The sequence below is a fragment of the Ranitomeya variabilis genome, chromosome 1 (genome assembly GCF_051348905.1).
Source record: "Ranitomeya variabilis isolate aRanVar5 chromosome 1, aRanVar5.hap1, whole genome shotgun sequence".
Taxonomy (NCBI): Eukaryota; Metazoa; Chordata; class Amphibia; order Anura; family Dendrobatidae; genus Ranitomeya; species Ranitomeya variabilis.
Genome location: NC_135232.1, coordinates 140524504 through 140547880, shown reverse-complemented (window position 1 = coordinate 140547880; position 23377 = coordinate 140524504). Strand labels below are relative to the sequence as shown.

Genomic DNA, 23377 nt, shown 5'->3' with positions numbered 1-23377 from the left:
TTGCATACTCATCCCAGAAGCTTGCACCTCCAGCTTCACTAAAAGCCCACTCCACCCGTTCAGTCTCGACTTCCTGGGCAGAGAGGGGAAACGCATCATCGGAGCAGATATGCAGAGCCTGCGCCTGGTCGTCAGTCCATACATTCACCCGACACTACAGGCTCAACTTCAATAGGGACCTATCATTTGGCAGACGCGTTCTCCAAGCAGTTGTCCCTCCCTAAAGAAATTGGTTGGTATCACTCCGATACTGCTGTCATGGAAGGTGACTGGAGAAAATAGAATTAGACTTACCGGTAATTTGGTTTCTAGGAACCTTCCACGACAACACTAATTTCCCTCCCTATCTGATGTATTTATTAGATGATGATTCCTGCACTTAAGTGGTAACTATACATGCTACTGTGTCCAGAAAAAACACTGGTGGTTGCAGGAAGGGGAGGGGTATTTAACCTCTTTGTTTCCTGTCCCCTATTAGGGCGGGGAGACATCCTCCGATACTGCTGTCGTGGAAGGTTCCTAGAAACCGAATTACCGGTAAGTCTAATTCTATTTTTTGCAATTTCAACTCTCTTGGAATTTTTTTCCCCACTTTTCAATACATTATATGGTAGAATGAATGATGAAATTCAAAAGTACAACTTGTACCGCAAAAAAATAAGCCCTTGTATTGCTATGTGAACAGAAAAGTAAAAAGTTACGCTCTTGCAAGAAGGGGAGGAAAAAAGAAAAAAGGGAAAATCGCCCGGGAGTGAAGGGTTTAAAATCCTTGTAATAGCCATATAATACAGCATGAGTGCTCTCTGTAGGCTTCATTCTTTGGATGTTCATGATAGGTTTACTAACAAAGTAAAAAAACAATCATATCTATAAAATGTTATTAGGGTCAGGGTACCTCCTTAGTGCCTAAGTCTGTAGACAGTTATCAGGCAGAGCCTACAAGGCATTAAGGTCAACATTTCCACTAGTGACACCATATTATACTACAGGAAGTGTTGTGATACCAGGATGGTGCTTAATAATTCAAAATTATCCTTTTTGTGTGTAAAATAGTCTTTAGTATGCAGTATATAGATTCTTTTTTGTTAAAGATTACATTTACGTAGATGATCCTATGAAAAAATTATTTTTACTGACGCTTCAGTTTGTAAAACCTATTTTATTAAACATTTTTAGGTCATTCTTAAGTAATATAAGTAGTCCTGTGTTCAGAATCCTTAACTCTTGGTCAGAGTATAAGTGGTTACAAAGAGGGTCTCTCTCTGAAGGACCTGTCCTCTATGACAGTCCAATGATGTGAATGGGTGTGTGTGGTTCTCTCTCCGGAGGACCTGTCATGTGTGGCACAGACAGCCCAATGATGTGAATGGACCTGTGTAAGTCTCTGTCTGTCTCTATGTGTGTCTGTGTGTTTCTGTGTGTGGTTGAGCTTAGAATGTATGGACTCTTGGTGGTACATATATATATATATATATATATATATATATATATATATATATATATATATGTGTGTGTGTGAAGATATAGTGTATGTGTGTATGTATGTGCTCTGTTATACATGTGTGTATGCGCTCTGTATACATGGGTGTATATGCTCTGTATACATGTGTATGTGCTCTGTATACATGGGTGTATGTGCTCTGTATACATGGGTGTATGCGCTCTGTATACATGTGTATGTGCTCTGTATACATGAGTGTATGTGCTCTGTATACATGGGTGTATGTGCTCTGTATACATGGGTGTATGTGCTCTGCATACATGTGTATGTGCTCTGTATACATGAGTGTATGTGCTCTGTATACATGTGTGTATGTGCTCTGTATACATGGGTGTATGTGGTCTGTATACATGGGTGTATGTGCTCTGCATATATGTGTATGTGCTCTGCATATATGTGTATGTGCTCTGTATACATGTGTATGTGCTCTGTATACATGTGTGTATGTGCTCTGTATACATGAGTGTATGTGCTTTGTATACATGTGTGTATGTGCTCTGTATACATGAGTGTATGTGCTTTGTATACATGTGTGTATGTGCTCTGTGTACCTGAGTGTATGTGCTCTGTATACATGGGTGTATGTGCTCTGTATACATGGGTGTATGTGCTCTGCATACATGTGTATGTGCTCTGTATACATGAGTGTATGTGCTCTGTATACATGTGTGTATGTGCTCTGTATACATGGGTGTATGTGCTCTGTATACATGGGTGTATGTGCTCTGCATATATGTGTATGTGCTCTGTATACATGTGTATGTGCTCTGTATACATGTGTGTATGTGCTCTGTATACATGTGTATATGTGCTCTGTATACATGAGTGTATGTGCTCTGTATACATGAGTGTATGTGCTCTGTATACATGAGTGTATGTGCTTTGTATACATGTGTGTATGTGCTCTGTGTACCTAAGTGTATGTGCTCTGTATACATGGGTGTATGTGCTCTGTATACATGGGTGTATGTGCTCTGCATACATGTGTATGTGCTCTGTATACATGAGTGTATGTGCTCTGTATACATGGGTGTATGTGCTCTGTATACATGGGTGTATGTGCTCTGCATACATGTGTATGTGCTCTGTATACATGGGTGTATGTGCTCTGTATACATGGGTGTATAATGAGGTCCTGGTTATGGGGGACTTTAACTACCCGGATATTAACTGGGAAACAGAAACCTGTGAAACCCATAAAGGCAACAGGTTTCTGCTAATAACCAAGAAAAATTATCTTTCACAATTGGTGCAGAATCCAACCAGAGGAGCAGCACTTTTAGACCTAATACTATCTAATAGACCTGACAGAATAACAAATCTGCAGGTGGTCGGGCATCTAGGAAATAGCGACCACAATATTGTACAGTTTCACCTGTCTTTCACTAGGGGGACTTGTCAGGGAGTCACAAAAACACTGAACTTTAGGAAGGCAAAGTTTGACCAGCTTAGAGATGCCCTTAATCTGGTAGACTGGGACAATATCCTCAGAAATAAGAATACAGATAATAAATGGAAAATGTTTAAGAACATCCTAAATAGGCACTGTAAGCGGTTTATACCTTGTGGGAATAAAAGGACTAGAAATAGGAAAAACCCAATGTGGCTAAACAAAGAAGTAAGACAGGCAATTAACAGTAAAAAGAAAGCATTTGCACTACTAAAGCAGGATGGCACCATTGAAGCTCTAAAAAACTATAGGGAGAAAAATACTTTATCTAAAAAACTAATTAAAGCTGCCAAAAAGGAAACAGAGAAGCACATTGCTAAGGAGAGTAAAACTAATCCCAAACTGTTCTTCAACTATATCAATAGTAAAAGAATAAAAACTGAAAATGTAGGCCCCTTAAAAAATAGTGAGGAAAGAATGGTTGTAGATGACGAGGAAAAGGCTAACATATTAAACACCTTCTTCTCCACGGTATTCACGGTGGAAAATGAAATGCTAGGTGAAATCCCAAGAAACAATGAAAACCCTATATTAAGGGTCACCAATCTAACCCAAGAAGAGGTGCGAAACCGGCTAAAAAAGATTAAAATAGATAAATCTCCGGGTCCGGATGGCATACACCCACGAGTACTAAGAGAACTAAGTAATGTAATAGATAAACCATTATTTCTTATTTTTAGGGACTCTATAGCGACGGGGTCTGTTCCGCAGGACTGGCGCATAGCAAATGTGGTGCCAATATTCAAAAAGGGCTCTAAAAGTGAACCTGGAAATTATAGGCCAGTAAGTCTAACCTCTACTGTTGGTAAAATATTTGAAGGGTTTCTGAAGGATGTTATTCTGGATTATCTCAATGAGAATAACTGTTTAACTCCATATCAGCATGGGTTTATGAGAAATCGCTCATGTCAAACCAATCTAATCAGTTTTTATGAAGAGGTAAGCTATAGGCTAGACCACGGTGAGTCATTGGACGTGGTATATCTCGATTTTTCCAAAGCGTTTGATACCGTGCCGCACAAGAGGTTGGTGCACAAAATGAGAATGCTTGGTCTGGGGGAAAATGTGTGTAAATGGGTTAGTAACTGGCTTAGTGATAGAAAGCAGAGGGTGGTTATAAATGGTATAGTCTCTAACTGGGTCGCTGTGACCAGTGGGGTACCGCAGGGGTCGGTATTGGGACCTGTTCTCTTCAACATATTCATTAATGATCTGGTAGAAGGTTTACACAGTAAAATATTGATATTTGCAGATGATACAAAACTATGTAAAGCAGTTAATACAAGAGAAGATAGTATTCTGCTACAGATGGATCTGGATAAGTTGGAAACTTGGGCTGAAAGGTGGAAGATGAGGTTTAGCAATGATAAATGTAAGGTTATACACATGGGAAGAAGGAATCAATATCACCATTACACACTGAACGGGAAACCACTGGGTAAATCTGACAGGGAGAAGGACTTGGGGATCCTAGTTAATGATAAACTTACCTGGAGCAGCCAGTGCCAGGCAGCAGCTGCCAAGGCAAACAGGATCATGGGGTGCATTAAAAGAGGTCTGGATACACATGATGAAAGCATTATACTGCCTCTGTACAAATCCCTAGTTAGACTGCACATGGAGTACTGTGTCCAGTTTTGGGCACCGGTGCTCAGGAAGGATATAATGGAACTAGAGAGAGTACAAAGGAGGGCAACAAAGTTAATAAAGAGGATGGGAGAACTACAATACCCAGATAGATTAGCAAAATTAGGATTATTTAGTCTAGAAAAAAGACGACTGAGGGGCGATCTAATAACCATGTATAAGTATATAAGGGGACAATACAAATATCTCGCTGAGGATCTGTTTATACCAAGGAAGGTGACGGGCACAAGGGGGCATTCTTTGCGTCTGGAGGAGAGAAGGTTTTTCCACCAACATAGAAGAGGATTCTTTACTGTTAGGGCAGTGACAATCTGGAATTGCTTGCCTGAGGAGGTGGTTATGGCGAACTCAGTCGAGGGGTTCAAGAGAGGCCTGGATGTCTTCCTGGAGCAGAACAATATTGTATCATACAATTATTAGGTTCTGTAGAAGGATGTAGATCTGGGGATTTATTATGATGGAATATAGGAATATAGCCTGAACTGGATGGACAAATGTCTTTTTTCGGCCTTACTAACTATGTTACTATGTTACTATGTATGTGCTCTGCATACATGTGTATGTGCTCTGTATACATGAGTGTATGTGCTCTGTATACATGGGTGTATGTGCTCTGTATACCTGGGTGTATGTGCTCTGCATACATGTGTATGTGCTCTGTATACATGGGTGTATGTGCTCTGCATATATGTGTATGTGCTCTGTATACATGTGTTTGTGCTCTGTATACATGTGTGTATGTGTTCTGTATACATGAGTATATGTGCTCTGTATACATGAGTGTATGTGCTTTGTATACATGTGTGTATGTGCTCTGTGTACATGAGTGTATGTGCTCTGTATACATGGGTGTATGTGCTCTGTGTACATGAGTGTATGTGCTCTGTATACATGTGTGTATGTGCTCTGTATACATGGGTGTATGTGCTCTGTATACATGAGTGTATGTGCTCTGTATACATGAGTGTATGTGCTCTGTATACATGGGTGTATGTGCTCTGTATACATGAGTGTATGTGCTCTGTGTACATGAGTGTATGTGCTCTGTATACATGGGTGTATGTGCTCTGTATACCTGGGTGTATGTGCTTTGTATACATGTGTATGTGCTCTGTATACATGGGTGTATGTGCTCTGTATACATGGGTGTATGTGCTCTGTATACATGAGTGTATGTGCTCTGTATACATGTGTCTGTGCTCTGTGTATACATGTGTCTGTGCAATGTGTGTGTGTATGTAGCATCCACATTTATAAATCCCAGCAGCGCAGACAAGAATTCATAGGTGTGAGCATGTCGGCAATCGCCCAATGAGCGAGCAAAATGCTGCTCATTCATGAAGTGATTGGATTGTTTATGGTGTGATAAAAATCATTGTTCTCGGCTGCAAATCACCCATTGTAAGCTGCAGATATGCTGCTGATAACATTTTCACATTGATCTGTCAGTGATCGTTCTGTGCCCATCATTGTTCATTAGTCTGCGGAAATAGGCCAGGAAACTAACATCTAACAACTTCAATATTGTCAGTGGCGCTCATTTACCGGGCCGACCTCAGCGCATGTACATGTAACCTAATGTTTGAGTGTGATGGTGCTATGTTAGCATTTAGGGCCCACTTTAAAACTTTTGCTCAGGACCCCATTTTGTCTGAAACCAGCCCTGGCCACAGGTAGCTCAATGGTTCTGGGAAAGCAGCATGGATGACCCCTGAATAAAATCCATTGAAATCTGTACTCCGAAATCCAAGGCCACCCCCTTTCCTGAGCCCCTCACTGTGCCTAAACCACAGATAGCATCCATGTGTTTAGTATTACTGTTACAGGATTCACTTAATTTATGGGGGTTGTATCTCAAGAAGCACAATCTGAACACAGTGTATGGGCCCTAAGCCGGCATATTTCAGATGACATTTGGGGTATTGTCACATTCGGAAGAAATTCTGAAATAAATTGTGAAGTCCATTCACCTATTACCCTTGTGAAAATTAATAAAATTTTTTTTTGTGTTTGAGCACATATGGGGTATTGCCGCGTTTGGGAGAAAATGTGTAACAAATTTTCCCTTATTATCCCTTGTAAAAATGATAAATTTAGGGTTAAAGCAATATCGTAGCGGAAAAAAAAATCATTTTGCATGAAATCTTGTGAAGCACCTGAAGGGTTAAAAAATTTAATGAAAGCAGTTTTGAATAACTTGAGCGGTGCTGTTTTTAAAACAGTATTACTTTTTAGGGTTTTCCATTATATAGACCCTTCAAAGCCACTTAAAGAAGCACTCCCATCAAAATTGTTATCCTCTTGATATATTGTAATAATCATATTATATAGCACTGTGTACTTACAATTGCTCATTCTGTCCTTCTACCCAATTAATTAAGTTTGCGTAGTGTGACTTAAGGGTATAAGTATTCAAAATTTGAAAATTGCAAATGTTTCTAAATTTTCCGATATTTTCATAAGTCAATGCAAAACATAACGAACTAAATTTACCTGTAATTTAACCCATAACTTGCCAAATTAAAATTTTTACAAGTACGGATTTTTCAGAAAAGGGCATCCCAATATTCAATTAAAAATGACAATGACATGATTTCCTATTTTGAAAACATTCATTTTACAAACACAACACAAAAAATTGGACCTAATTATAAAAATTATAAAATCTTAGTTGCTAGAAGCTAAAGATTAGGTGTCCCAAAAAAAGGACATTGGTAGATAATGGGTTAAAGTACAATGTCATGAAAAAAATAAAATAATAAAATAAATAAAAATATATATATCAGAAACATTGAGGTATGCTGAAACATTCCTGAGTTATTACCAAATATAGTGACACAGGTCAGATTTGATCACTGAGGCGATGATCATTGGCTCCATCACTAAGGGGCTAAAGAATTGTACAGTTGGTTATTTTTCAACATTCCAGGTGTACACAGGTTAAATTCTGTAGAAATGTCGCCATCTAGTGACAATCTGGAGAAAATTAATTTGCAAACTACATTTGCAAATGTAAAAAAACATTTAAAAAAGGAAACACTAAAGATAATGTAGATTTATTAATAAAAAGGCTGGGGCACTTTCATTCACTGATGCAAGTTACATGATACAAAGTGTTCAGTATTAGGGGAAAAAAACAATTTTAGACACTCTGACAATTATCTGAACTTTACGATAGTAGCATCTAAAGGACATGGTAATTTGGATAGTCAGCGACTAATGTTGGTAATGCATTTTCGTGGATACTTGTAACAAAGTATTTGTCCCCAAAGTAATTACTATGGAGCAACAGAGGGGGTAACAATTTCACTAAAAAAAAAAACTTTTTATAAAAATATTTTACAAATTTGAATCTGCACAATAAGGGTTATTAATTAGTTTTTTCTTCTTCTTCTCTGAAACAAATTCACAGACAACCGTATTTTATTTATTAAATTAATTATTTTTCCAGAAACATTGGTAAACAAACAAACATGAAAAGTGATATATGTCTATAGCTTTCACCATATATTAATTTACAGACGACTGGTAGCCCCAGATACTGTACAAATAGCACGCACATCAGACGGCTGTATTGCAAGTCGGGTCAGATGCAATTGTAATTTGTGGACCTGACACTCTCCGTGTGCAGCTCAGTAGTGCTTGTCGCCTTGTGGGTCAGTACTGGAGCTTTCATTGGTCCTAGTGGAAAATCAGCCATAGGCACTGCCTTAAATGGGTCCAAGTTCTCTCAGACCACACTTGGACAATAATAAAGGTTCCCGATTATATGGTCATATGCATGAGCTCTAAAATACATCTGATGCAAAAGAAATTAAAAATCTGCAGCAACAATATATGCGGCCTCCAGACTGAAATAGAAAGGGTTTTATTAGGTCATTAATTGCATGCAAGTCTGATATAGAGTGGTTTTATTGGAAAAATTGTGTAATTACAAATACACAAGGAATTATGGGTAATGAAAAGTAACATGATATTAAAAAAGTTTAAGATATACTGTATCACTAACTGGGCTGCTTGTTATAGTTGTTACACATGTGGATCGTGGACCCACGGTGCCACGGTCCCGGCTTACCCTAGTTAGTAGTGTGGCTAAGCGATCACCTGCTTTTTGCTAGAGCTTCTGATGGTGGAGTTAGGCTTGAGCTGTAGGTGGCCGCCAGGTACCACTCCAAGGGCAGTCCCTGGTACTGTGGCAGATGACCCCAAGGGTCAGGATCACAGACACAGACTTGGAGTCCAAGCCGGGACTGGATACTGTGCAGGTTCAGACAATGCGGATCCTGGAACACTTGACAGGATGGACACTGGTGCAGGTTCGGGTACCTCTGCTGTGGTCTCGGGTTCAGCTACCACCAGAGCGTTTTGAGATTCAGGTACCGCTGTAGCAGTTTCAGGTTCAAGTGCTGTGGGAGCAGTTTCAGGTTCAGTTACCACAGGAGCAGTTTCAGGTTCAGTTACCACAGGAGCAGTTTCAGGTTCAGTTACCACAGGAGCAGTTTCAGGTTCAGTTACCACAGGAGCAGTTTCAGGTTCAGTTACCACAGGAGCAGTTTCAGGTTCAGTTACCACAGGAGCAGTTTCAGGTTCAGTTACCACAGGAGCAGTTTCAGGTTCAGTTACCACAGGAGCAGTTTCAGGTTCAGTTACCACAGGAGCAGTTTCAGGTTCAGTTACCACAGGAACAGTTTCAGGTTCAGTTACCACCAGTGCGGCTTCAGGTTCAGGTACCTCCGGAGTGGTCTCGGGTTTATGTACCGCCAAGCAGTTTTATGTTCAAGTATCACCGGAGCAGTTTCACCAAATGGGTTCAGGCTCAGGTTCAGACTAGGCAGGATCAACTACAGGTTTCATATTCTAACAGAATAGGTTCAGGGACCTGTACAGAAATAGGTTCAGGGACCTGACAACTAACAGAGATAAAATCTCAAACACAAAGAGGGCATTGTCCAGGCACCACCCTACAAGGTAGCATGCCTTAAATACTAGATGCCTCTCAGCTGGGGGCAGATTCAGAGTGCGAAGTGAGCATGCGCACACACAAAGCGTGTCACAGGAAGACCCATGCATGTGCAGGCCTATAGCAGGAAACTGCAGTAGGACAGGGAGACGCAGCCGAGTGGCTGTGGCAGTATGTCGGCATCCCTGCCAGGAGGAGAGAGAGGAAACATGCAGGGACGCCAGCAATGCAATAGCGTTGGCAGCATTATGTGTACACTGTGCATAGGCAGAAAGTTGCCAATCAGTGGTGTGGGCGGGGTTATACAGAGTTCATAAATATGGAGGACTACATGGCAGCAGGTTTACTAGTCCTCTAGTGATAATACTCTGCTGATAAAACTGTTATTTTATCAAAACTACAACAAGCAGCCAAGTTACACATCACTGAAATTAGGATCTCTGTCTATACATTGTTACTTTTAGATGTGGTGACAAAATCCTTGTGACAGATTCCCTTTAAGAAAGGCTTTTAGCTGAAATCTTGATTGCATAGTTGTTGTGAATAAACGGACTCATAATATTTCTGCATGCTGTTACTACTTGTGCTGTTTTGTATTTACTAGATCACAATAGGAAGGCAGGTCAAGACTACACATGATTTGTTTGTTGTCTGTTACCATGGAGACGCATAGGCCTGCACAGAAGCTGTTGACAAAAAATCTGGAATATTTGCAAAGTTGCTTCTGTTTTAATTATTCATGAATTGAAGAGCTTACTGTAACATCTGATGTATGGTGCTTCATACCTTCTTCTTTTTTTCAGCCACTGCTAAACAATTGTTAATTATTATATTTTTAGGTATTTGATTATGACTTTGGACTTCAAGATGACTTTATGGGGTCTGCTTTTCTTGATCTTACAACACTGGAAATACAAAGGTAAGTGAACTGTACTTTGATATATCAGGGAAAAAACTTGACTCTCCCAGTCGTTTTAGTGTAGACGAACAATAATTATACTCATCCTCTTCATCTTCACCTTCCCCTAACAGTAAAGCAAGTATAAAACACTTTTCTGTATAGCATATCAAATAAATATGTCTCTTTCTTCACTTATGAGATATTTTTAATTCCCCTGCCCCCTGAACTGATCCCTCGCTGTGAAAAACTGAAAATGCTACCTGCCAACCGAAGCATCTTGTTACAACTCCCTATATAAGTCATTTAAAAGGGTAGTAAGGAGGAAGAAGAGAGGAGTAGAGTGGGAAAGAGAGCCAGAGGGGTAGTGTTGCTTCTTTCTAGTAATTATTTATATCAGTCCTTAGCTGACTTCGCAGCTACACTGCTGAGTCCTGCTGTATAATGTCTTTCATGATATTCCTGATTTAATCATGGTTTTATAGTTTTTAAGTTTGAGTCCATTGAGTTCAACCTATAGCCTAACGTGTTGACCCAGAGGAAGGTAAAGACCCCTTGGGGCAGACTCTAAAAGCTCCTTATAAGGGGAAAAGTCATTCCTGAATTCACATACAGCAATCACACTAGTCAATACCCATTATCTATAATATTATGTTTATCAAGAAAGGCATCCAGGTGCTGCTGGTGCTTTTGTATTAAATCAACCATTACAACGTATTGTGGTAGACAGTTCCATAATCTCACTGCTCAGAGTAGTAAAGAATCGCTGTCTGTGATAATGATCAAACCTTCTTTCCTTTAAATATAGAGGAAGCCCCTTTGTCATCATAGGCCCAGGTGTAAAAAGTTCATTAGAAAGATCTCTGTACTCTCCCCTCATGTCTTTGTAATAAAATCTCCCCTAAGCCTTTGTTTTTCCAAACTGAATAACGTTCTACATAAAGACACGGAAGCAGGAATCCCTCATGTCTCGTATATCATGTCTGTGTATGGAAGCTATAGTAGCTAAACTCCACATAATAGCTCAGTCACTTCCATCAAAGTTTTCATCCTCTTAATATATTGGAATCATCGTATTATATCGCACTGTGTACTCACAATTGCTCATTTTGCCTTTCTACCCACCTACCGTAATTCTTTTTTCTCTGCTCTATGCAGAAACAGGAAGTGTGATAGCGGTGGATATGAACCCACTGCGCCAGCCACTGGCCGGGCTTACCATGAAGGGGCGTTACTCTAAGTGACCACCTTGTCTTCACTAGTGCCTCGGATGATAGGCTTTGGCCGTTAGGGTAGTCACTCAGCGCCACTCCAGGGCAGTGCCCAAACCTGCAGGAGCTGACCAACGGGTCAGAGGCACAGAGGATGAAGACAGAGATGTAGTCAGACAGTCTGAGGTCAGGGCAGGCAGCATTAATCAAAATACGAAGCCGGGGTCAGGAGTGGAGAGATCAGACAGGGTGAACAAGCCGGGTCAGCAACAGGAGTGTCAAACAAGAATGCACCTAGATAGGAAACTGGAGACTTGAACAGAACCTTAACTCAGGTAAGGTGCAGAGGGAGTAGCTGCCTGATACTGTATGTGCCTTGCTGGCAGGGGGTAGGCCAGGGAAGCAAAACTCTGCAGGACACAGCAGGTTGAATTCCTGCACCCCTATATATTTGGGGGTTGCATGTGGACACAGTATTTGCCATGAGTGTCGGCCCCGGCTAGTAGTACTGTATACCGCTTACAATAGGGCGTTATTAATTGGTTGCTTTGGGACGGCACAGGGGGGTGACCGAGGTGACCATGATGGATTCAACAATGGATTTATGTTGTTGGAGTGACTGTTGCCTCTGGGTACTTACCTGGTCGATGTATGCTCTTTTGTGGGGATCGCACTAGGGCAATGGTGCTTGCTGGTACCTCTTCCTGCAGGTTCCAGGCGCTCCTCTTCATCCACTGTGCGGTCCTTAGTGTGTCTGTGTGCCTCCCATTCCTTTTCCCTGGTGGTGGTTTGTATATCCAACTATCTATCACCTGTGTCATGCGCAGTGTCCTACTCCATGTTTGGTTGACGCCACGGCCTCCATCGGTCTGACACGACGGGGCTCTGAGATGTGGCACGGGGATGAGGGGTCTTTATGACCTACTGCCTCGGGGTTGAAATTGGGGTCACAATGACCTGTCACTCCGGGATGTGGATCCCCTTACTGGGTGCCGCAGTATGGAGCTTACCTATGCTGACTGGTGGGAATGGGTTGTAGGCGTGGTTGGGTCATGACGCACCAAAAGTGGGAGTGTTTAGGCTAACGAACAGGCGTGGCCTTTGGGTGACATGCCAGGGCAGCCCCATGCATGTATTCCGATTGGTTGGTGGGAGGGTGTTGTCAATGTGTGACGTGCCGGCGGAATCCCCGGGTGCAGAACCTGATTGGTCTCTTTACATCTTAAGAATACTATGGTGCCCGGCTGTAGACACGCCCCCAGGAGGAAGCAGATGCGAAACGCGCGTCGGGGTAGCTGAGGTCTAGCGTGCCACGAGGCAAGGGAACGGCAGTAGAAGTCAGGTAATATGTACCGAGCGGTTTATATACAGTATTCATGTCTCGCATAGTCAGGGCCGGACTGGGACTAAAATTCAGCCCTGGCATTTGAAGTTACACAGGCCCACTTGTCACATGGTGACTGTATAATATCTTTGTACACTTGTAGGCAGGGCCGGTTTTAGGCAAAGTGGGGCCCTAGGCAAAGTTTAAAATGGGTCCCCAAATGCTAACATATTGCACATCACACAGAAGCCTTTCTGTTGTATTTACGTGCGCTGAGTTCAGGCCGCTAAACGAGTTTGATCAACAATACTGAAGTTGTTCAACGCTTGTTTCCCGGCCTTTTTCCACCAGCTGAGGAATAATGATGAGACAGAACGATCACTAATAGATCACCATACAGTATCATGTTTTCAGCAGCACATCTACAGTTTACACTGGCAATGTGCTGCTGACAACAAGGCTTTTTGTTCCAGCAAAAACAATCCGAATATGCAGCATTTTACTTGTTTAGTAAAATACACCCCATAGTCCTCCATATATTATAATGTGCTCCATAGTCCTCCATATAGTATAACACTCCCTATAGTCCTCCATATATTAAAATACACTGCTCAGTCCTCCACATAGTATAATACACTCCTCATAGTCCTCCATATAGCATAATACAATCCTCATAGTCCTCCATATAGCATAATACAATCCTCATAGTGCTCCATATAGTATAATGCACCGCCACAGTCATCCATGTAGTACAATTCACTTCCCATAGTATAATGCACCCCATAGTTCTTCATATAGTATAACGTATTCCCCATAGTCCTCGATACAGTATAATGCAGCCCACATATAGTATAATGCAGCCACCCCAGAGTATAATGCAGCCACCCCAGAGTATAATGCAGCCACCCCACAGAGTATAATGCAGCCACCCCAGAGTATGTAACCCCCATAGAATATAATACAGCCCACCTCCCCATAATATATAATGTAGCCCCCCATAGAATATAATGCAGCCCCTGATAGTATATAACGCAGCCTCCCCCATAGAATATAATATACCCCCACAATAGTATATAACACAGCCACATAGTACATAACATGGCCTCCCCCATAGAATATAATATACTCCCCATAGTATATAGCAAAGCCCGCATATTATATAGCACAAACCGCATAGTATACAGCACAGCCTGCATACTATAGCACAGCTCGCATAGTAGATAACACAGCCCACACAGCAGTATTCAGCACAGACCACACAGTAGTATACAGCACAGACCACACAGTAGTATACAGCACAGCCCACGTAGAAGTATACAGCACAGTCCACACAGTAGTATACAGCACAGCCCACAGAGTAATATATACAGCACAGCCCACAAAGTAATATATACAGCACAGCCCACAAAGTAATATATACAGCACAGCCCACAGAGAACTATATACAGCACAGCCCACAGAGAACTATATACAGCACAGCCCACAGAGAACTATATAAAGCACAGCCCAGAGTACTATATACAGCACAGCCCAGAGTACTATATAAAGCACAGCCCAGAGAGTACTATATACAGCACAGCCCAGAGAGTACTATATAAAGCACAGACCACAGAGTACTATATACAGCACAGCCCACAGAGTACTATATACAGCACAGCCCACAGAGTACTATACACAGCACAGCCCACAGAGTACTATATACAGCACAGCCCACAGAGTACTATATACAGCACAGCCCACAGAGTACTATATACAGCACAGCCCACAGAGTACTATATACAGCACAGCCCACAGAGAACTATATACAGCACACAGTAGTATACAGCACAGAGCACAGCCCACAGAGAACTATATACAGCCCACAGTAGTATACAGCACAGAGCACAGCCCACAGAGAACTATATACAGCACAGAGCACAGCCCACAGAGAACTATATACAGCCCACAGTAGCATACAGCACAGAGCACAGCCCACAGATAACTATATACAGCCCACAGTAGTATACAGCACAGAGCACAGCCCACAGAGAGCTATATACAGCCCACAGTAGTATACAGCACAGAGCACAGCCCACAGAGAACTATATACAGCCCACAGCAGTATACAGCACAGAGCACAGCCCACAGAGAACTATATATAGCACAGAGCACACAGTAGTATACAGCACAGAGCACAGCCCACAGAGAGCTATATACAGCCCACAGCAGTATACAGCACAGAGCACAGCCCACAGAGAACTATATATAGCACAGAGCACACAGTAGTATACAGCACAGAGCACAGCCCACAGAGAGCTATATACAGCCCACAGCAGTATACAGCACAGAGCACAGCCCAGAGTACTATATACAGCCCACAGTAGTATACAGCAGAGCACAGCCCACAGAGAACTATATATAGCACAGAGCACACAGTAGTATACAGCACAGAGCACAGCCCACAGAGTACTATATACAGCCCACAGTAGTATACAGCACAGAGCACAGCCCAGAGAACTATATACAGCCCACAGAGAGCTATATACAGCCCACAGTAGTATACAGCACAGAGCACAGCCCACAGAGAACTATATACAGCCCACAGTAGTATACAGCACAGAGCACAGCCCACAGAGAACTATATATAGCCCACAGCAGTATACAGCACAGAGCACAGCCCACAGAGAACTATATATAGCACAGAGCACACAGTAGTATACAGCACAGAGCACAGCCCACAGAGAGCTATATACAGCCCACAGCAGTATACAGCACAGAGCACAGCCCACAGAGAACTATATATAGCACAGAGCACACAGTAGTATACAGCACAGAGCACAGCCCACAGAGAGCTATATACAGCCCACAGCAGTATACAGCACAGAGCACAGCCCACAGAGTACTATATACAGCCCACAGTAGTATACAGCACAGAGCACAGCCCACAGAGAACTATATATAGCACAGAGCACACAGTAGTATACAGCACAGAGCACAGCCCACAGAGTACTATATACAGCCCACAGTAGTATACAGCACAGAGCACAGCCCAGAGAACTATATACAGCCCACAGAGAGCTATATACAGCCCACAGTAGTATACAGCACAGAGCACAGCCCACAGAGAACTATATACAGCCCACAGTAGTATACAGCACAGAGCACAGCCCACAGAGAACTATATATAGCCCACAGCAGTATACAGCACAGAGCACAGCCCACAGAGAACTATATATAGCCCACAGCAGTATACAGCACAGAGCACAGCCCACAGAGAACTATATACAGCCCACAGTATACAGCACAGAGCACAGCCCACAGAGAACTATATACAGCCCACAGTAGTATACAGCACAGAGCACAGCCCACAGAGAACTATATACAGCCCACAGCAGTATACAGCACAGAGCACAGCCCACAGAGAACTATATACAGCCCACAGTATACAGCACAGAGCACAGCCCACAGAGAACTATATACAGCCCACAGTAGTATACAGCACAGAGCACAGCCCACAGAGAACTATATATAGCACAGAGCACACAGTAGTATACAGCACAGAGCACAGCCCACAGAGTACTATATACAGCCCACAGTAGTATACAGCACAGAGCACAGCCCAGAGAACTATATACAGCCCACAGAGAGCTATATACAGCCCACAGTAGTATACAGCACAGAGCACAGCCCACAGAGAACTATATACAGCCCACAGTAGTATACAGCACAGAGCACAGCCCACAGAGAACTATATATAGCCCACAGCAGTATACAGCACAGAGCACAGCCCACAGAGAACTATATACAGCCCACAGCAGTATACAGCACAGAGCACAGCCCACAGAGAACTATATACAGCCCACAGTATACAGCACAGAGCACAGCCCACAGAGAACTATATACAGCCCACAGTAGTATACAGCACAGAGCACAGCCCACAGAGAACTATATACAGCCCACAGCAGTATACAGCACAGAGCACAGCCCACAGAGAACTATATACAGCCCACAGTATACAGCACAGAGCACAGCCCACAGAGAACTATATACAGCCCACAGTAGTATACAGCACAGAGCACAGCCCACAGAGAACTATATACAGCCCACAGTAGTATACAGCACAGAGCACAGCCCACAGAGAACTATATACAGCCCACAGCAGTATACAGCACAGAGCACAGCCCACAGAGAACTATATACAGCACAGAGCACAGCCCACAGAGAACTATATACAGCCCACAGCAGTATACAGCACAGAGCACAGCCCACAGAGAACTATATACAGCCCACATCTCTTCTCTTCCTCCCCTCACCTCCTCCGAGAATGGCCCCACAGTCCAGAAAAAAAACAAACTCTCCTCACCTCTCCTCGTGCCCAGCGTTGCTTCCTGGTTCCTGCTCCTGTCTCAGCAGCGTGCAGTCTGCCCGGGACACAGCAGGTGCGCGATGATATGACATCATCGCGCACCCGCAGTGTCAGAGGCAGAGCGGGGAATGATGGGAGAGGAGCGTCTGTAGACGCTCTCTCCTCCATCATTGCATTCAACTGTACCGGCGTCTATACGCCGGTATAGTTGAATGCGACGGCGGGGGCGGCGGATTGAGCGGCCCACCACTGGCACCGGCCCTTCTGGCATTTGCCAGAAGTGCCCTATGGCCAGTCCGGCCCTGCGCATAGTCATATGTTTTATGTGGCGTTCAAGTGGCCGACGTGAGGTGCAATAGTCCCATGGGTTGTAACCTGGGGCGGTGTGTGTCTCCAGGGTTGGGGTGATTACACCCATGACAACAACAACCAGCAAGCCAGCAAAGTCCTGTGGTTTACCGATCACATGGAAGTTGCAGGACATACAGTCATATGAAAAAGTTTGGGCACCCCTATTAATCTTAAGCTTAATGTTTTATAAAAATTGTTTTTTTTGCAACAGCTATTTCAGTTTCATATATCTAATAACTGTTGGACACAGTAATGTTTCTGCCTTGAAATGAGGTTTAGTGTACTAACAGAAAATGTGCAATCTGCATTCAAACAAAATTTGACAGGTGCATAAGTATGGGCACCCTTATCATTTTCTTGTTTTAAATACTCCTACCTACTTTTTACTGACTTACTAAAGCACTTTTTTTGGTTTTGTAACCTCATTGAGTTTTGAACTTCATAGCTAGGTGTATGCAATCATGAGAAAAGCTACTTAAAGTGGCCACTTGCAAGTTGTTCTCCTGTTTGAATCTCCTCTGAAGAGTGGCATCATGGGCTCCTCAAAACAACTGTCAAATGATCTGAAAACAAAGATTATTCAACATAGTTGTTCAGGGGAAGGATACAAAAAGCTGTCTCAGAGGTTTAACCTGTCAATTTCCACTGTGAGGAACATAGTAAGGAAATGGAAGAACACAGGTACAGTTCTTGTTAATGCCAGAAGTGGCAGGCCAAGAAAAACATCAGAAAGGCAGAGAAGAAGAATGGTGAGATCAGTCAAGGACAATCCTCAGACCATCTCCAGACAGCTGCAGCATCAACTTGCTGCAGATGGTGTCACTGTGCATCGGTCAACTATACAACGCACTGTGTTTTTTGCCGCCATGCATAAAGCCTTTTTGTATTACCAAACAACTCAATCTTGGTTTCATGAGTCAACAGGACCTTCTTCCAAAAATAAATTGGCTTCTCCAAATGTGCTTTTGCATACCTCAGCTGACTCTGTTTGTGGCGTGCTTGCAGAAACGGCTTCTTTCGCATCACTCTCCCATACAGCTTCTCATTGTGCAAAGTGTGCTGTATAGTTGACCGATGCACAGTGACACCATCTGCAGCAAGTTGATGCTGCAGCTCTCTGGAGGTGGTCTGAGGATTGTCCTTGACTGATGTCACCATTCTTCTTCTCTGCCTTTCTGATGTTTTTCTTAGCCTGCCACTTCTGGCCTTAACAAGAACTGTACCTGTGTTCTTCCATTTCCTTACTATGTTCCTCACAGTGGAAATTGACAGGTTAAACCTCTGAGACAGCTTTTTGTATCCTTCCCCTGAACAACTATGTTGAATAATCTTTGTTTTCAGATCATTTGACAGTTGTTTTGAGGAGCCCATGATGCCACTCTTCGGAGGAGATTCAAACAGGAGAACAACTTGCAAGTGGCCACTTTAAGTAGCTTTTCTCATGATTGCATACACCTAGCTATGAAGTTCAGAGCTCAATGAGGTTACAAAACCAAAAAAAGTGCTTTAGTAAGTCTGTAAAAAGTAGGTAGCAGTATTTAAAACAAGAAAATGATAAGGGTGCCCATACTTATGCACCTGTCAAATTTTGTTTGAATGCAGATTGCACATTTTCTGTTAGCACAATAAACCTCATTTCAAGGCAGAAACATTACTGTGTCCAACAGTTATTAGATATATGAAACTGAAATAGCTGTTGCAAAAAAAAACAATTTTTTATAAAACATTAAGCTTAAGATTAATAGGGGTGCCCAAACTTTTTCATATGACTGTATGGGCTTTTTATGCCTAGTGGTTCTGCCTTGAGTATCCAGGAGTGGTCAATTGCCTTATATAGGCGAGAAATATAGATTTCCTCTGGTTTTGGATACTTGTGGCTTTATAGTAACATTTATCTAGGAATAGTACACGCTTGCACCTTTTTGTGGTATGGCCTGTTCAGCCACTATTTTTGCACTGTCACTTTAAAATTTTACAAAAGGATTGCCTTTAACAATTAAAAGGAATTGCTATAACATTGATTAATATATGTACAGTTGAAAAAGCAACTGGTTTTGCCTGTATATCTGCTGTTTTCTCTACTGGCCTCTATAATGTGATTTTGCTCTGATTTTGAGGCACTGATTTTAATTGTGTGTATTGTTTGTGTCAATAAAGGTTTTTCTTAAATTAACAAAACGCTTCATAACCGAGTACAGTTTAATAACTTTACAGTCAGTATGTTTATAATAATTTTGGAGTGTTGCCCAACTTTAGTTTAATGGAAATGGGCTGGTGCGTTGTGTTTATCATATTAAGTTCCTGCAGAGTCTGACTGCGCCTCGATAAAGCCAGGTAGAGACACATGAGGATGCAACAGTACTGGGAATGCTGCAAGATGCAGTTCAGTACAATGGCCTGACATAGGAAGGCGCACAGCAGTGAATGCAGTGAGTAGGACGGCGCTGGGAAGGCGTGCAAATCACCAACATGGCAGGAAGTCTCTTTTCCCTGCAGAAATAATTCCCCTCTTCAACTCCTGACCCAGTTGCTCCACCCTTCGCCCTGCCAGGGACTTTTGCAGTCACTCATGGCTCATACAGGGAGAATTTACTTCCTGTTTATACTTAGAAGGAATCAGTTTTTAATCATCTGATATCATAGACCTAATGGAAAGCAGAAGAATTGGCTGGGTAGAAAGGCAAAATGAGTAATTGTAAGTACACAGTGCTATATAATCTGATGACTGCAATATATTAACAGGATAAAAACTTTGATGGGAGGAGAAGGAGTGCTTCTTTAAGAGATAGAGCCTGCAAGGGGGGGGGGGAAGTAGTGATAAATGTGGGAAACAAGTGATATAATGAAATGTTATTCCTCCTGTATACATACAGACATTATTCTGTAAGCACCTTACACCACAAGGGATGCAGACTTTAACTTCTTTTTTAGAAAGCTCTATTGCAAAAACAATCGTATGCCATATTTACAAAAGTACAGTATATTTTATGGATGAATCGGCTATCCTCAGCTACCATGAAAACACACAATTTGAAAACACCAACATGAAAATGAATGTAATGAAATGAGATCACAATGGAGTTAATTTATCCGGGTCAGTAATATACAAAATGTAATTATTAAGGTCACGATCTCACAATGAGCTTTTAGTGAATTTTCGATATTACTGAGTTTCCGCACCATTTCTGCACCTATTATGTCCTTTGGTTACTTGCAATTTTTACATGCGTTTTTAACGCATTTTTTACCCTGTGTTTTTTTGTCTCTGTTTGGTATGCCATGCGGTAAATAAAGCTGTTTTGCTTTTGATACTTTCTGGTATTTGGCTTTGATAAAACTTTATTGATATAGTTAAGTGCAGACTACATGCATTTATATGCATTTCTGCCTCAGAAAAGCCCTAAAATGCATGTGCGTTTTTACCTGCAGATTTTCCACATCTAATAAACACATGTGGGAAATTCCGCACAGAGAACTCTGCGTACCCGCAAGAGAAAATTAAAATGATGCGGATTTAAAACCCGGACCTCAGATCAGCACAGTGGGCAGGAGATTCCTATAAATCCCATCCACTTTACTGGGTCTGGAAGATGCTGCGTTTTTGAAGCAGCAAAAATATGCAGCATCAAAAACTCATTGGGACGAAATGACCAAAGTAAATTAGATACCTAGCTCCAGAGGAGGATTAATTGTAGCCCAGCAGCTGGATATACATTTTAGTCAAGACCCCAGTGAACTTTTGTTACTACTGGGAGAAAGGTGGTCTTATATCTTATAGGACTACAAGGGAAAAGGTAAAAACACTGTACTGTATTCACGAATGCACCAAAAATGGTCTTTTCTGTGGATGGTCTTCTTATTGTATGTTAATGCACACAAGCTTGGCAACTCACCTGTTCTGCTACAGCTTTCAGAAAAAAAAAATCACAAAAAAATTGAAGTGTACAGAGGAAAAACAATTCACTATAAATAAATGATGCAAAAAAATACACTCATGAAGTCTCTGATGACGCATGTATATGACAAGGCAAAAAGCCTGAAAAAAATTGGCATTGTAAAGTCAATAAATATAAGGCCAGGTTCACATTGCGTTAACCGCAGCCCGTTCGACACATGCGTTAAAGGGCTGCTGTTAACGCAAGTGCCGAATTTTGCTAGCGCTAGCGCAGATAGAGCTAGCAGATGCTCTATCTGCGCTAGCGGTGCCGGACCCGGAAACGCTGCAGCCCGAGTCCCAGGGTCCGTCACTCAATGACGGCACATCGCTAGCGCATGCCCATTGTGGGCGTGCACTAGCGATGCGTCCGACATAGGGATTAATGGCGGCATTAACGGACTGCGCAACACCGCGTTATGCCACGGTGTAATGCAGTCCGTCTAACGGACGCCAGCAACGAAATGTGAACCCAGCCTAATGTTGGACTGCTCAAAACGCAAGATAATACAGATTTCCGTATCCATTCACTAACAGAGTCAAGTGTTCTTATAGTATATTCAGGGGTCTCAGAAAATAGATGTCTCGATATAAACCACCATACAACGGCATCCAGTCCTCCCACTGTGCATACTATCCGAGGGTTTTATCCTACATTAATACCTCTCTAAGACAAGCAGACATCCATCCCTAATGTAAAACAGTAAGGATTGATCTATTGGGTCCATTATATTTTACTCACATACATATGTAAAAAAAAAACAATTTAAGATAATTTACAAATCCATAGAAGATCACATTCTCGCAGGGTTTTGCCCTTATGGCTTTGTCTAGGACAATCCCTGCGATACATGAAGCATACAGTTTTATGGAATTTTAAATGATCTTAAAGTATTGTTTTATTAACCCCTTCCTGACATCAGATGTAATAATTAGTGATGAGCGAATATGCTCATCACTCGAGATTTCCCGAGCACGCTCGGGTGTCCTCCGAGTATTTTTTAGTTCTTGGAGAATAAGTTTTCTTTGCTGCAGCTGGATGATTTACAGCTACTAGCCTGCTTGATTACATGTGGGGATTCCCTAGCAACCAGGCAACCCCCACATGTACTGAGCCTGGCTAATAGCTGTAAATCATTCAGCTGCAGCACAGAAACCTAAGTCTCCGAGCATTAAAAAATACTCGGAGACCACTCGAGCATGCTCGGGAAATCTCAAGTAACGAGTGTATTCGCTCATCACTAATAATAATGCGTCCATGTGACCTGGGTGGCGTGAAAACCCCAAAAGCTTTGGTGAATTGACCCCAACGTGTTGGTTTTCCTACAGGAAGGACACGGTATTTAGACTATAGTGTAATTGCAAATTAGTCACCAAAAATCATCTACACACTATAAAATTAAGAAACCTCTCCTATGAGAAAATAAGCGTGTGTCAGCTGAATATCGCTGATGTAGATGCTGACCAAGCTGGCTAAATATATATTTGTACGGTGTCTCTGCACTATTCCTATCAATTATAGGATACTGCTTGATATGTGTCAAGGTAAATTATACTGGTTTATGTCGCGGTGCTTCGGCTTGACATGCAGTGCGCAAAATAAAAAAAATATATAAATAAAAAGTATATATATTTATGTCAAAATAGATATAATATAAGGTATAGCGCATTACTTTTCATTAGTCATCTACCACCGTAGTAAACATTACAAGTGTTTACTGACAATCTTCACATTAATCTCTTTACTTTGTATCTG

At 42.0% G+C, this 23377-nt stretch overlaps 1 protein-coding gene across 6 annotated transcripts in view; it reads left to right on the top strand.

Moving 5' to 3' along the window:
- The window catches only part of MCTP1 (multiple C2 and transmembrane domain containing 1), a 1325457-nt gene that overhangs the window by 488752 nt on the left and 813328 nt on the right, over positions 1–23377 (top strand). For all 6 annotated transcript variants that reach the window (XM_077289252.1, XM_077289242.1, XM_077289260.1 and 3 more), the window contains exon 4: positions 10398–10477. In XM_077289252.1, coding sequence (XP_077145367.1) covers positions 10398–10477 — 80 coding nt within the window. The remainder of the gene's footprint in view (positions 1–10397; positions 10478–23377) is intronic.